General features: G+C 37.1%; 1 protein-coding gene across 2 annotated transcripts; it reads left to right on the top strand.

The window, feature by feature from the left end:
• Window positions 1-557: 557 nt before the first annotated feature.
• LOC105054728 (dihydrolipoyllysine-residue acetyltransferase component 2 of pyruvate dehydrogenase complex, mitochondrial) lies at window positions 558-15,440 on the top strand. Of its 2 annotated transcripts, none has more exons than XM_010936302.4 (20): window positions 558-699; window positions 797-873; window positions 2,522-2,615; window positions 4,442-4,575; window positions 4,661-4,758; window positions 4,839-4,879; window positions 7,413-7,468; window positions 7,562-7,636; window positions 7,740-7,832; window positions 10,524-10,763; window positions 10,933-11,005; window positions 11,645-11,736; window positions 11,829-11,914; window positions 12,016-12,091; window positions 13,908-13,975; window positions 14,088-14,154; window positions 14,231-14,326; window positions 14,406-14,508; window positions 14,841-14,936; window positions 15,093-15,440. In XM_010936302.4, exons 2-20 carry the CDS (start codon window positions 835-837, stop codon window positions 15,161-15,163), a joined length of 1,698 nt encoding a protein of 565 aa, XP_010934604.1. In that variant the 5' UTR covers window positions 558-699; window positions 797-834; the 3' UTR covers window positions 15,164-15,440. The 2 variants fall into 2 exon arrangements, with proteins under 2 accessions (XP_010934604.1, XP_010934602.1); XM_010936300.4 differs by having other exon boundaries at window positions 792-873.
• Window positions 15,441-16,157: the final 717 nt, after the last annotated feature.

Below are 16,157 nucleotides of genomic sequence, written 5' to 3'. Positions count from 1 at the left end.
CTAGACCCTTCGGTTACCTAAAAATTTGAAACATTTTATGAACATTCATGAGACGGATCACTTCAAAGAACAACTTTTTGGAGAGGTAGTTGATAAGCCACAATAATTAATATATCATTATCTAGGTTCATAAAATACAAAGTCTAGATGTCTTTTATGAATTTAATATGCTTGTTTTTTTACACAAAACTGGTCTTATGAAATGAACTACCGGATTGTTTTCGTTGATGAAAGAAGTGAATAAATGCTGATGAAAAAAGTTATGGGAGATCAACCACGTCCACGTCCTGGACTTAGTCCAATAAAATAACAAAACAATCCACTTAGCATTACTCTTATTGGCGGTGAAATAATTATAAGTTATTAAGTACATCATCTTCTTTTGGAGCTAATCAATTAAGAAATCAAAGGCAGCACCAGAATTTTTGGGTCTTTGGTATACTTTCTTGACCCAGGCACGGCGGCAAGCCAAGTGCCCCAGGCTGACCACCGCAGTATCAAAATTGCACCCGGCTCCGTTTAGCTTCCGTTATTTTCCTTCATGCAATAAATAAAAACCCGCCTCCACCCCGTTCCCAAACCCTCGGCCGTCTGTCACTCCTTTCTTTCCCACCTTCCCTACCTTCCCTTCCGGTCTTCCCCCGAAACCCCTGTCTCTCTCGCGCTCCCTCCAGAGCTGTCGCCTTGCCACCTCTTCGGGTCAGCTCTCTCTCTCTCTCGCATGCGCGCGCTCTCTCTCTCGCTCTCACTCTTTCTTCCTTATTGGATAGTCTGACTGGATGTTTGGACAGATTAGATTGGTGTTGGTGGAGGGAGATCAGATCGGATCCGATCATGACGATTGCTTCGCAGATGCTGCGCCACTCTCGCAAGGTTTCCTTCTTGATCCGGTCCAAGGCTTCTTTGGGTTGGATTTGGTTGATATATTCTTATTTTTGAGCATTTTTATAGATTAATCTTTTATTTGAGTAAAACTCTTCCGGTTCCAATTGAAATCTTTGCGTGCCATGAGGCATTTTGTTTTTTTTTTTTGATCACTCCTTTTTTTTTTTTGGATGAGTTCCTTTTACTGATATGGAGCTGGAAGATGCTTTAGAATGATTAGATATAAATAATATTTGAACATTGTTAATGTGAAAACTTTTCAGGGATGAGGCTGTGATAGGTCGCACCGAGTCCTATGTTACTAGTTCTGTTTCCTTCACCATCTGTTTTGCTATGATTATGGATCTGAATAGAAGATGTCTTACCGGTGGATTTAAATTTCATTGCTAGGGGTTTGTGCTTCAATTTGACTCTTTGGCTTATAATGATAGGTTGCACTGAGTCCTGTGTTACTAGTTCTGTTTCCTTCACCATCTGTTTTACCATGACTATGGATCTGAATAGATGATATCTTCCCGGTGGATTTAAATTTCATTGCTATTTGGGTTTTGTGCTTCAATTTGACTCTTTAGCTTGTAATCCATTCCCTAGAGATAATCTTGGTTCCCTATATCGAACACTGTCATGCTGCTTGTTCATGTAGGTGCTAGTAGCATGAGCTTAAACTGCAACCAACAAGATTAATCTTGCCACATGTAAGGGTGGAAATGGGTCAGGTAGGTTCTGGTTCAGGTTGGGTCAAGTAAGAACAACAATATATAAAACCTTGACTCATACCCGATCCGACTCAACCGACATTGGTTCAAGACCTCTTGAACCATACCCAGCAATGGTTTATTTTGTGTCACCCATTTGACTCTAACCTAATCTATTTTGCAATACTCAATCTCTAATAAATCTATGCTAACATATCAAAATTTATAATTCCTATTGGTTATTTCAAAAATGATTTAAACAACTAGCATCAATAAAAGAATTGATTGCTAAAAGATTCTTATCTAAGATCATGACACAACCAGCTAATCGTCAATGCTTGGATCTATATGCAACCCATTGAAAGTTTGGGTGATAAAATCTGGCTGTACCTGACCCTAACTAAAAAAATTCTTGACCCAAACCCAACCCAAATAGGGTTGGTTGGCTCAGTTTTTTTTTTTTTGGATCTGATCAATTTCTGCTGCCCTCAGCTACATGCTAATTGGGCTTATTGAGCTAATGGCTGGCCTGTTGTTTGCTCAAATCTGTTTCCTTTGCTAGGAGGCGGGCGTCATTCATTAGAGGTTTGACTTAGGTTGAGAGCTGGTTGGAAAGCCACTTAATAATTCCATGGAGCTTTCTTAACTTAAATTCTGAAGGGAAACATCTTGAATGATGATTATGATGATGGTGCTGTTATTCTGCTGCTGTTACTGCTACGCCATCTTGTTGGAAGCTTATTTTCGGTTCGGTTATGTCTTAGTTAAAATGATACCATAAAATACATGGTATTCTTTATGAGATGGACTGCCCTATTAGGACTCCAACATTCATATTAGGATTGCACGCTTAGCATATTTGGACATTCTCTGGTAATTTGTTAAATATTCTTTATTTTTTAATCCTTGGTGCTTATGTTTCTATTTTCCTGACATTGCAGTTAGGAAATGCTCAATATGTTCTACAAAATGAGCCTCCTGTTATTGTTCGTTATTTTTCAAAAGATGTTGGCATGTTTGTTGGCAAAAGAGATGGTATGGGCACTTCCATCGATCATTCCCTTTTATTTTGCTTTTGATTTCTCTCTCAGTGCTACGTATTATGCTCAATCAATTTTTGTAGTGTTTTCTTCTATTTAACTATAAAGTGGGCAAATAGGAAAGGGGTTAGGTTCTTTAGTAACTGTAGTGCTTTCGAAGACACCAAAAACAGGCAATCAATAAATGTTGGCTATATTTGGTTGCATGAGAAGCTAAATAACCAGGGTGCTTTCCAACTGGCACCTGTTCATAAGTAAAACTAAGAACTACTCTAAATCACTTATTCTGTTCTTTGCAAAGATCAAACTGTTTTTAGATTATTTAGATTGTAGAAAATTCTATGATTTCGCTGGAATCTGAGAACAACAGAGAAAAGAAACAATTCTGGTGTAGACTTTTATATCCACGTAAAAGCTTCAAGACAGGTTGGAGTGGGAGCACCAGGGTGTATTTAAGGCAACAAAAACTTACCATAGAAGTTGTATAAAATGATCATTCACAAGTATTGGGAACATTTCATTGGAAGAATTTGAATAATTGAGCATGAAGCAAGAAGAAATAGCATCTTCATCTTAGCTAGCGTGATTTTCTGAAATTGATCAACTTATGTTGAAGCCACAATATGTTGACATCCTTATATGTTACTAAGCGTAGTATGCCTTATGGACTTCATCCTAGTGACAGCAACGTCATTCCTTTGGAGCAATCAGTGCTATACTAAATTAGAATTTCAAGCCAAATGCCAGAACCACTTCTTACTTCCTTCAGATATCATGGTATGGTGCACAGCTTGCTAATATTTCTAGTCACCACAAATCCCAAATGAATGAGATTTCTGGACTATGCAAGACTTCCAGACAAGTTTCTTGCAATGGAAGAAGCACTTGATGCAACTGAAAACTTGAAGCTATATGATTAGAAAGCTGGATGATGAGTAATATTTCGGACTTTTTTTTTTTTTTTGAGGCAAAAAGACAGTTTCAGGCATCAACTAAGATATATTAAAGGGAGTACTAATAACGTAGTAATTTTTCCTGTGTTTCATGTTGTCTCAAGTGGTCTGTGTTGGAAATGCAGGATCGAATACTCCACTTGTTTTATTTTTTAATAAACTGAGTTAAGGTCAATGAAATAGACTCTAGATTTTGTTCAGCTAGCCCTCCTCTATATGCAGGAAAATGCTATTTCAAAAGTTGCTTCTATAACACCGGAAGAATGAAAAGACCTGTAGTTGAGATGTTCCCCTTATTGTTTTTCCTTTCCTTCAGCTTATCCTCTTGTGTTTTTTATCTAAAATCTAAAATAAGGTCAACTCTGAAAACTGGACTGATCTTCTGACTCTTATTTTTGTTCTTTAGCTATTTTTTCAGCCAGATTGATAACAGATATGGTCTACACTCGTCTTTCAAACCTTTTTGTACCATTCATTTCTCTTGTCCAAGTAATGGATCATCCATCAGTCATTTTCCAATCCCTAAGATTTTGATTAACATGACTCTAGTACTGATCTGGACAAGAATCCATCGAACTCTATAAAACAAGACCTAACCTCCTCTAAATCCCAAATTTTGTTAACCTTGCTTTTCAGGTCACATTAAGATGTAAGCAAGGATGACATTGATGGTGTAGAAAAGGTGGCCAAATCTCCATTATGGAGAATTAGTGATTTATCTTGCATTAAATATGAAGCTTTCATGTATATTGTGCAACTCTAATGCAATTATGGCTTTGTGAATATGCTAACATTGCGGTTTAATGATGTCACAACCAACTGAAAGATGTTGATTCATAATATTTCAAGTGCATTTGGTTATTTTCAGATATGTCAAGGAGACATCAGTGTGGTTTGCATAAAAATAGGGATGGAGATTCAAACATTTCTGTTCGAGGCATTCCATTTAAAACCAACAGCTTTGAAGGCCAAAGCAGCATGAAAGACCTTGATGTCTTCAAGGTGATGACTTTTGGCAAAATTGTTGTTTTCTAGTTGCTTTTTAGTGGCTTGACATGATCCTAAGTGTTATTCTTGAATTATTTAGATATCTTCTCTAGGGCTAGTCAAGACCAGCATTTCTAGAAAAGCAACTAAAATGAGTATTCCAATGGCTGGCATGGGGTTCAACAGCACTTTGTCATGGTTTGTGAATTTTTTTTATGTCATTTTATTTCCTATTATTAACACCGTAAAAGATTTCTTATAGCTTTACCATTCCTTAGTATGCAGGCAACTCCAAGGAGATGTTTCTCAAGCAACTCGGGTATGTTTTTGCTGTTTCTTTAATTTCTGGCTTGTAAATCTTCGGTTTCATTTTCTAGTTAGAAGTTGCTTTTCTGGTATTAGTTTATCTTGAACTTGAGTTTTTGGATCTAAAGATGTCCTTGTTGTAGTATGAGACTGGGTGATATTATAGGTGTCCAAAAGATTGTTGGTATTCCATATGTTTGAGACATGCTCTAGAAGATTGTAATGGTAGATGATTAGTCAACAAAAGGTTAGGGATGTTATGAGTGCCATACACAGAAAACAAATATGAAATATATGATTAAAAATTATTTGGTAGGGAACTCTTTTAGTTAGCCATTTTCAGTTAATTTCTAATTCCTAAATTGTTCTATTGCATTAGTTTTCTTTAAAAGGAATTATGTGACTATAAATAGCATTGATAGCTTGATAAGCTTTGCTAGATTTTAATGATTGCTTATTTTTTAAAAACAATTGAACTATCATGTATCATTCTTGTTGTTTAAGGGTGAGCAAAATACACATTGTGTAATAGAGAGATGCGCTACTCCATAAAAATGTTTTGCAATTGGCACATTAATATAGACTATTTTATTCAATATTTTGAAACGTTGACTAACCACTTTGTCCTATTTTCTTTGCAAGTTTGCTAACTGATGCATTATATAGTTTCAAGTCATATGAATTAATGTCACACGATTATGTTTTATCTTTTCCCATTTAAAACACAAACAAACCAGACTTCATGATGGTAAGCCCCAGAAAACAACTATATGTTCACATTAGCCACAACTTTTCGTGGAGGTGTCATAAACATATTGACAGTACTGCAGGAAGGTTATTGGTTATGGTTACCTTTGATTTCCAATGTTACAACCATGTTGAACATGTGGATTGGACTCTTAAATCCACAAAAAAAAAGAAAAAGAAAAAGGAGAAAGATTGAGTTCTTGATCATCTCGGATGGAAACAAAATTATCTAGGACAGCTGGGTGTATGAGTTTAGCACTGCAATGCTGGGTTTATTCTTTTATCACTTGTATGAGTATATACTGATGCTTGTTGCTTTTATATGCATTTATGCAGACCTATGCATAGAAATATCTGTTGACATTGATAGTGTAGATTTACGCACCTTTAAGTCATGATGATAATGTATTAGCATTCTCGGTATTGTAAATAGGGTAACACATGGATGGGCACTTTGATCCTTGGAGATAATTAAGCTTCACAAACATATTTCCCATGTATCTAGATCTATTTCCTTAACAAACGACCTTATCCCTTCAAATCTCTATTTCCCATTTTAATTGCGACCTTTAATATCTAATCCTCCCTCTCCGATGTTATTTCAAAAGTTTTTGATATTTTAGATTTTTAATACACTGTTTTGTAAATTTATCTGAATGATCAGGACAAACCTGTTAGAAAATTAAACTTGATTGGTCCTCATCTGAACTTTTCATCAAAAGAAGACCGAACTAAGCTGATTACCTTTTAAATCTAAAGGAAATTAGACTTAAGTGGTTGTGAAATGGAGATTACAGGAATAACTTAAAATCCTCATTCACTTAGTTGTTTCTTTCTTTTCTTGTTTTGTTGGAAGATTATCTCCCATAACGTCTGCTTTACCCACCCATACTGCCTCCTAATGACTAGACCATACCATACTGCTAAGGTACTGGAATGGTACCAATATCCAGTTTGATATATGAGCCAAATTAGTCCATACTAGTCTAAATTAAGCAGAGCCATCCTGTACTTCCTAGTACTGACCTGTACTTTCTGATTCGGGTGGTACTACGGCTGGGATTGAAAAAAAAGTGTTAGGAGCCTGTTCAGGACATATATCGTACTGATTGCACCATGCCAAACCAGTAAGTATTGGTATGGTTTTGGATTCCAGTTTTGCAAATCATGATCTCTCCTATCACATCAATATGCTATGAATAGTAATTAGTGAAAGAAAAATCACACTTATCGATAAAGTACCTACCATTTATAGTTCCCAATAAAATGACAACTTGACCACGTAAGGAACATGTGTTATAAGCATGAGCAGTCCAGCAATAGATAAAATCCATGGAAACCCTATATCAAGATCATATATCTAATGGATAGATCTACAGGTTCCATTTATACATTTAATTTTTCTTGTAATACCTTATAGCCAAGTGGTTCAGCTTGTTGCAAATAGTATCAGGATAATAGAAGGCATTGGATTTTTGGGATTTGATATGCATGATTCTTGGATTTTTTTTTTTTGCAACAAGAATCTAAAAAATCTTTCAACTGTTGGTACATGCATCAATATGTGTACAACACTAGTGCCCCTTCCCAGTAGAAAGATCCAGGTAACCTAGTTATATCTATAAGGTTCAATTTTCTGTAATTTTTTAAAATATATTTTTTTCATCACTCTCATGTATTCCTTTTCTTTGGTTGTGTTATGCAGCATGTGCCACAAAATACTTTTGTAGTTTGAAAATAATAAGTAATTGGTGCACCTGGAAGAACTTCTTAAAGTTTTGTTGAATATATGATTTCAGATTTGCCTCCACATCAAGAAATTGGGATGCCATCACTTTCTCCCACCATGACTGAGGTACGAACAATTGTTATAGACATCAAACACGAAGACTTCTTTCAGAGAGTGTTCATGTTGTAATTTAATGGTTCTTGTTTGTAATGCCTATAGGGAAACATTGCTAGGTGGCTGAAGAAGGAAGGAGATAAAGTTTCTCCGGGTGAAGTGCTCTGCGAAGTTGAAACTGTAGGTTCTAAATAGTTAAATTTATCAGATTGTTTGGTACATAACTTATTGTATACTTCAGGTATATTTGCATAACTGAAGAATTTGAGCATGTCTGTATTAGGATAAAGCTACTGTGGAAATGGAATGCATGGAAGAAGGCTATATTGCTAAAATAATACGTGGGGATGGGGCCAAAGACATTAAAGTTGGCGAGGTATTTACTGTAATAAATGTGGAATATACATTTTGAGCCAAATCATTATTATGATAGATTCTTATTGTTTTAGATTCTTTACAATTTCCTTGTCCTTTTTTAAGGAAATTGTGTTCTTATTGATGTGATACTTATACTAGTATGAATTGGTCCCTCATTTTATCTATTCTCTTTAGTTGCTTTGGCATTGCTTGGTATTCAGCCATGTTGCTAGTTTTTGAAGGTAAAATTTAATCACAACATCATAGTTCGACAAATGGTCTTTTTCTTATTGCATGAAACAAATAATGCATAGATTGATGTACTTTTTTTGGGTATTGGATTTCATTTTGTTGATAGTGTTTGAGGCTTATTTGTCCATGACATGGTTTGCTGTATTGCCCTGTATCACTTGGTACGTGGCCTACAATGTTGTATTGGTACTGTATATGTTGTACCATATGTGTACTGACACTACTTTACCATACCATACCAATCCGCATACCAACACTATAATTGGACTTTACAAGTATAGGGTTTGGTGTCGAGATGGCGAATGTTGGTTCATGACATGATAAATGTGTACTTACAAAAATATTTTTTTATTAATAGCAGTTTTTTTTTTTTTTATATTCTTTTCAAGGAATACGGAATCGTCTTGAGCCATCCGGTTTTGGGCGTACCAAGCTGCCAGCAGCAGTGGATCGGAATGGTTTTGGCATTCAAAACAAGTAATTGGTGAAGGAGGGTGAGAAGGAGAAGGAAAGGGGGGAGAGAGAGGGGGGAGAGGAGGGAGCGCTATGGAGGGCCGGAGGAGGTGCTCCATCCTCTGACGTTTGAATAGAGGAAACAGAGATCCATCAGCTCCCAACCTTTTTTTATTTTGTGATTTTTAAGTGAAGTTGGCAATGGGCCTCCATGGCCCTCCCTCCCTCTCCCTCACGCTCTTCCTTTCACCCCCTCTTCACCGTGTCGGGCCATGCTTCGTCAGCCTTCACCATCTCTCTCCTTCCCATCCTCTCTCTCTCTCTCTCCCTCTCTCTCTCCCCTCCCCCTCTTGTTCTCTCTCCCTCACCCTTCCTATTGTGTTGGTATGGTCTTGGCATGAAACGCTAGCATGGTGTGCTGAACCATTTGGCCGGCCGATCAGTCTAGTCCCTGGTACCGGCACATTAACCCTTGATTCTTTATCTTTAGATATGTGAGCTCCAAATTGTTCTTTTTATTAAACAGCAAAGATATTATGAAGGCATGTTTTCTTCTTGATTATGGATTAAGGCATCTTGTTACTTATCTATATAGCCAGCACATTGACTGAATTCTTCATTTATGCATTTGAGAAAAGTATCATGTTTGAAATTCAAACTTGTACCTTGTATGACTGTTTCTTTCCGAGTCCTGGGTTCCTATTAATTCAGAGCATATATGTCCGTGATAAGTTAGCCCTTCCAAGTTTTAATTTTTTTCTACTCCCTTAACATCCTCGAATCCGCATATTCTATTTTCCAAACCTAACACTTTTACACAAGGATTGTCAAACCGTCCTGAATCGGATAGTTCAGGGTGTTCCAAGCTGTCCTGACAGCAAATCGGGATGGTTCGGCTGAGCAAAATGGCACACTGGAGGAGGGAGAGGGAAAGAGATGAAGGGAGATAGAGGACGATGTCATTAGAGGTCGGTGGTGGCCTGTTGAGATGTCGGAGGGCCGCAGAGGCCTCCCCGGCTCAGCATTGCCCGATAGAGCATTTAATCGAGCGAAAAAGAGAGAGAGGGGGAGTGACGGTACCGAAGAGAGGCGCAGCTGGCCGAAAGGTTGCCGGAGGGCATCGGGTTGCTGTCATGGCCATTGGATGGCAGAAAACATGCGGGCGGAGCTGCGGTCGCAGAACAAGGGTGATCGTTGTTGTTTACTCGTCGTTTTTTTTTTTTTTTTAAACGAAGATGAATAAGACTGCGATTGCCCCATCCAGGAGCCATGACAGCCAGCCAGCGGCCTTTCCAGCAGATTTCTCTCCCTCCCCTCCCCCTTCCCCCTCTCTCTTTTCCTCCTCTTGGTTCTCTTCTCTTCTATGTCAGTTTGCATCGGTCTGGTCTGGTACGGATCCGTACTGACCCGAACCGTCAGCCGGTCAGCATGGGCTTCGGTGAGTCCACCAACCTTGCTTTTGTACATTATATTGCCCTTGTTACACTATTGTTGCGGTTCTTTATGACTTTTGTTGCATTTTAGCAGCTTTCTAATAGTTTTAACCTTCCCCTTTTCTTTTCAGTCATGCCTTTTCCAGTTGTAAAACTTTATGACATTCGTGCTTGCAAGCCAACAAAAGTAATATATAGTAGTGGAAAGAAGGCAAACACAATCCCCTCCAAATCTGCTGACCCTGAATTTGATCTTGCCTAGCCACCACCCTTCTGCCAACGTAATCAACATCATCCTTTTGTGACCCATAAGTATGTCTTCCATAAAGAAGGCTAATATCATGAATCTGTGTCTTAATCTAGGAGATCCAACCTAGACTATTTGACAAGTAGCCATTTAACTGCAAAATCGTTGAATTAAATTATACACCGATTTTTTCCTTTGTGAGTAGCAATTTGTTGCTTTGATGATATCCTTCATGAAATTATTTTCAGGAGTGAAAAGTATTTTTCTTGTAAAAAAGTGGTTTCTCTTTGAAGTAAGCATATTGTACATAACATCCCTTTAACAGGTGATTGCTATAATGGTGGAAGAAGAGGATGATATTGCAAAATTTAAGGATCATGAAGTTTCAACAGCTGCTGCTCCTGCTGAAGTTAAGGCACCATCCGAGCCGACATCACCTGTGAAGGAGGAGCAAGAGCCTGTTCAAGCTCCTGAACCAAAGGTTTCAAAGACTGAAGAAGTTTCTCACACAGATGATCGTATTTTCTCCAGCCCTCTTGCAAGAAAGTTAGCAGAAGATAACAATGTAAGCCATTTAATTACTGAAGTAGTTCTTGATGTTAGACTAAGAATGTCACCAGCTGAAACAATTTGGTTGTTGGTTCTCACAGGTCACATATGAGCAGTTTATGCATCAATCCTGTTTCTGAAGCATATAGTCTTTACTTTTTGATGCTTTTATTCTGTCAAACCAGGTACCTCTTTCAAGCATAAAAGGCACTGGTCCTGATGGGCGCATTTTGAAAGCAGATATTGAAGATTACTTGGGTATGACTTTTTGTGCATTAACAGGAAACTTAGAATCTTGTTTTCTTGCAAAATGAGTGCCTTTTTTGTGTATGCTGGAATCAGTGGATTAATGAATTTTATTTTTCTTTTATTTTTCACTTAATGCGCATCTCGTAGTGATAGAGACGTCTGGATCTGTTTGTCTAAGTGATGAAAGTTAGCTAAGTGCTGAAAGCAATCCCTAGTAATCAAGGGATTGTCCATGAAGTTTCTTGGACTTGTGCAATATGTGCAGTAAATAAAGAAATAATAAAATTAAAGATGAATTTTGATCTGTTGTGCTGATTCTGACAACAAGCATGCATGCTGTCACACTTCCCTCTGGTTTCTTGAAGATTTCATGATACACTGCTTCAGTGCTTTTGAAATTTAAATGTGCTGATGTATTATTTTCGAGATGCATGCCTTTCAGTTCCATTTATTTGTGGCATGAATGTCTTGATCATTAGATGGGTGGAAGCACTTCAAAGTTCATGAAAAGTTGTGTGATTTCTGTTTCTACAAACTCATATCATACTACCAGTTAAAAATCAAGCCTCTGAATCATATGCTTGCTTGTTTTCTTTTAAGATCTAATGTTGTCCCTTTTCTTTAATGGTGCATCTCTACTTAATAAAGCATCTACTGCTAAGGGTGTCTCCAAGACAAAGGAAGCAGCTGCTGCGCAAGCCTTAGCCTATGTGGATATTCCAAATTCTCAAATAAGAAAAGTAAATATAACAGTTCCATAGACAATATCAGCACCTGTTTGAATTACTCTATTGTGAAAAGTTTGTTAATGTATGATGATCCTTGTTTTCAGGTTACTGCTTCTCGCTTGCTGCTCTCTAAGCAGACCATTCCCCATTATTATTTAACAGTTGATACTCGTGTCGACAAACTTATGGAGTGAGTATCTATAATTAAAAGATTTCTTGTTGGCTTTTGTTTTCTTTGAAATAAATGGTGATCCCTAAACTCTATATTGATGGCAAATCTGAAATACTTAGGTTGCGTGGCCAACTTAATTCTTTTCAAGAGGCCTCTGGTGGAAAACGGATTTCTGTCAATGACCTTGTCATAAAGGTGCTTAACCTACCTATGGTGATGCTACCATAATGAGCTTCCTGCTTGCGTACTATAGGGCTGATTGCTTTTTGATTTGTATTTGCTAAATACTTCATATGGATGAAAAGGTATGCAGATTATGTAGTGTGCTTAAAAAAAGGATTAGTTGCCCTTTTGTATAATTGGGACTGTTATAAGATTGAGGGTTAAAGAAAGCAAAAGATAACAACATGGCTGTTTGTTTGTTTTGTCTAATGTGAGAAATGCTGGTGTGGGTCCAGGGAAGTAAGGTCTTTACTTCATAGTATTTGGCATGATAGTATTGAATTTTGAGAAGTTGTAAAGTAACATGCTTAACTTTGATCAATTATGACAAGACATTGTCTGCTATGTTAACTATAATATGTGGTAATGTTCAACCATGGTTAAATATAGAAACAAAAATATTGTTCAATTTATGTCAAGTGACTTGGAAATCTTTTTAGTCAAGTTTCTGAAAGTGGGAGGCAAAAATGTCTTACACAGGAAATGGAGACTTTCATGGCTTGTGTGACTTCCAAGTTCCAACCAAACCCTAAATATTTCAACCAAATGATGATTTTAATTGCTTTTCTCTAGATCAACCTGGTTTTGAATTTTTGTCAGATATGAAGTATGTTTCAAATTTTTGGACTACCAGAACAGCATGGGATGCCAAAACGATGTTTACCTATAGTGGCAACTGTCGCATGTTTTTCAAAGAAATGATTGTCTCCTTTACAATTATTTAAAAAAAATTTCATTGATATATATGCATTTTTAACAGGTACATACTTATACCTCTTAAAACAACAATCTATCTAGTTATATTATATCTGGTAATAATATCATAAACTACAAAAGGTCATAATACACTTGACAGTATATTTTATATTGTCATGTCTTCGACACTTATTTATATTGATCATGTGCTCCATATCCAACATCATTTTATTGGAAAAAGAATTGCTTGGATGAGGATCAGCATCAGGTTCATGTTTTTCCCTAATATTTCGTGATTTATGATTTTCTTATATCATCTTCGAAAGTTAATTTTGCTACTTTTGGCCTGTTTTAGACAAATCTAGTTTGGAGAAAACAAATGTCCAAAGTGTTCTGGTGGGATCAAATTTGCTTTGGAAAAGAATATTGAAAATTGGTTATACAAATGCTTTGGCAGTAAATCAGGGAACTTCCAACAGAGTTGGAGCAGGAATAATAGATTAGGATACTTATGAGCCACTGCTTTTGTATCTACAAGGGTTTTCATTTGTGGCTTTTCTGAAAGCCTCGTCTTTTAATATATTGGAGATCATTCTGCAGGATTGAAATCTTCTGCAGGAGGAGCATTAATTAGATGATGTTTCCATCATCTCACTTGTTTGATGAAAACATGTCCCAATTCAGTGTTGTTTACTCTTCAAGGAGAACAAATTCTCATTTATTTACTTCTGCTTTTCAGCTTCACTAAGGGATATTCAAGTATGCAAACATGTCCCTTGTTTAAGTATAGTTGCTGGTTGTACCTATCAACTTCCTTTTTTTGTTTTTATTTTCATGGAAAAAGGAGAATGAACTTTTGTTCCTATGCGGTTATTTTGTACAACCTTTTTAATAATATGAAGAATGACAGTAAGCTTGAAGCATATCCCACTTCTTCCAAGCTGTTTCAAATAAACATTTCAATTTTGTTCGGATTTACAACCAATCATGTCAACTCCTTTATATGTTGATTTTTGAAGGTTCAAATCAGCAAGACTTCTTTCTGAAAATTTTCATGTACAAGGAATTTACCTTATTTTATCCATGGCAACAGGCGGCCGCATTGGCTCTGCGCAAAGTTCCTCAGTGTAACAGTTCCTGGATGAATGATTTCATCCGTCAGTAAGTTTTCAGAATCTGGATTTTAATATATCTTGGATGTTTTCTCCTCAAATGTAATCAAGAATAAGTGATCATGACAATTATCTTGACAATGCCTAGTTATTGAATGCAGGTATCACAACGTGAATATTAATGTTGCTGTACAAACAGAAAATGGATTGTTTGTTCCGGTTATTAGGGTATCTAGTGTGACATTAATTCTTTCTGGATTCCTGTTCACTTAGGCAATTGTAACACAAGATAGTGATTTCTCAGGATGCAGACAAAAAGGGACTATCTACAATTGCAGAAGAGGTGAAGCATTTAGCTCAAAAGGCCAAAGATAACAGTCTGAAACCAGAAGACTATGAGGTAAGCACCAAACATATGTCATGAATGTGTATGAAATAGTTATAATTCCACTATATGAATTTCTGAGCTTATTTTACAGGGAGGCACTTTTACTGTATCAAACTTGGGAGGTCCTTTCGGAATCAAGCAATTCTGTGCCATTATAAATCCGCCCCAGTCAGGCATCTTGGCTGTTGGATCTGGTAATTATTTTTGACATGAAAACATCGCATTCATTTTGATGACTAGTCTGTGTATACGCGGTCTCAAAACCCTTGATACCATGTAGTTTATTAATTGCATTCCTTCCCAGAGGCATAATACCCTGTAAGATTAATTTCTAAAAAGCATGAGCTTATTGCTCTAGAAAGATGGAGAAACTCTTTTTTTAATGCTAAATGTCATCTACATCTAACCAACCAAGCTGGGGCTCAGATGGTGTTTAGTATTCCCAGATTGTGCATTTTTGTTGCAGTGTTTACTAGATGTAGTAATATATACTAATGCTGCAATGTTGTTTTGGGCGTTGGAGCAGCTGAGAAGAGAGTAATACCTGGTGCTGGTCCTGATCAATTTGAGTTTGGCTCCTTCATGTCGGTCACATTGAGCTGTGACCACCGTGTGATTGATGGTATGTGCCACCTGACATCAGGATATGATAATAACCTCTACCTTTATTTGTTTATTTATTCATTTTGAGAAATTCTTTAGGAAGTATAGATCTTGTGGCCTCTATTTTCACAAATGGGTAAACTGCCAAATCTGACTCTTACTGTGCTTATGTTAGGTGCAATTGGTGCGGAATGGTTGAAAGCATTCAAGGGCTACATTGAGAACCCGTACTCCATGTTACTGTGAAGCAAAAGCAGCATCTAACATTTTTGTAGAATTTATCAAATAAGGTTCCCCATTTTCTCTGAATCTTCCGTTTTTACGGTCTTCTCCGTTCGTTTTGTGGTTGGTACAAATTAGCCTTGAGGATCTGAAAACTAAGAGTTCAGAGACAATACAAGAGGACCAAGTTTGTAAAACGTTTTTGGTGCCTACCCTCGTTTAATGGGGAACTGAGGCCAGGTTGGCCGGCAAATTAATAACCTTTGTGTATTCAATACTCTGGGTTTCCAGAATTTTCGTCTGATCCATGTTATTTATTTTTGTTGAGATCTGTAAGGTTGGTCTTGTTTTTGCGTTCCTAGCACGCATCGGTGTACCTTTTGAATCTTTCTATGAATATTATCTCCTTACCAAATAAAATAAATCTGAATTCTGAAATGGGTGCTGGCAGTGGTAAATGCACCTTATTTATAAAGGTCGAGCTAGTGAAGACTGTTGGTGATGGACGTTGTGATTTGGATTTCAAGTTTACCATGATTTCCTTGTATGCCAGTAAATGAAAATTTATTTGAGCAGGATGGTAGCAATAAAAAATCCCTCAAGTACTAAAATCACGAGCCTCAAGTGAATCCTAAAATGCAGGATGAGCTTTGGAGGTTTAATCGGGTTTCTTATGTTTTTGTAGCAGTGAGACAGCATCATACTCGAGTGCCCCGATACTGGCAGTAGGTGATTCTTGATTATTCAGTTTACCAAGTCATTCGTAAAATATCGTGATATTTCGTGGTATACTTTTTAACAGGGATTAAACATAATGGCAGCCTGGCCGCGAGGGTGGGTTTCTATTACCTTTCGTCTTGAAAGTGGAAGTTTGCAACACCTCTATGGCCCGGAGAGGGTTTTGCAGGTTCTAAACCCTCATATATTGATAATTCCTCCTAGGTTGTAATTTGCGAGTGGCAGACCCAAACCCAATGGTGGCCACCGTTCTACGCATAAACGCTCTGGAACCCCAGGA

This window comes from Elaeis guineensis, chromosome 12 (assembly GCF_000442705.2).
Source record: "Elaeis guineensis isolate ETL-2024a chromosome 12, EG11, whole genome shotgun sequence".
NCBI lineage: Eukaryota > Viridiplantae > Streptophyta > Magnoliopsida > Arecales > Arecaceae > Elaeis > Elaeis guineensis.
The sequence above is the reverse complement of the archived record's forward strand: the minus strand, read 5'-3'. Positions and strand labels throughout refer to the sequence as shown.

Coding starts and splice junctions, on each gene's coding strand:
- LOC105054728 (XM_010936302.4), top strand. CDS start 835: ATGACGATTGCTTCGCAGATGCTGCGCCACTCTCGCAAG. Junction 11,006..11,644: donor AGATATTGAAGATTACTTGG/GTATGACTTTTT, acceptor TACTTAATAAAG/CATCTACTGCTAAGGGTGTC. Junction 14,327..14,405: donor TGAAACCAGAAGACTATGAG/GTAAGCACCAAA, acceptor CTTATTTTACAG/GGAGGCACTTTTACTGTATC.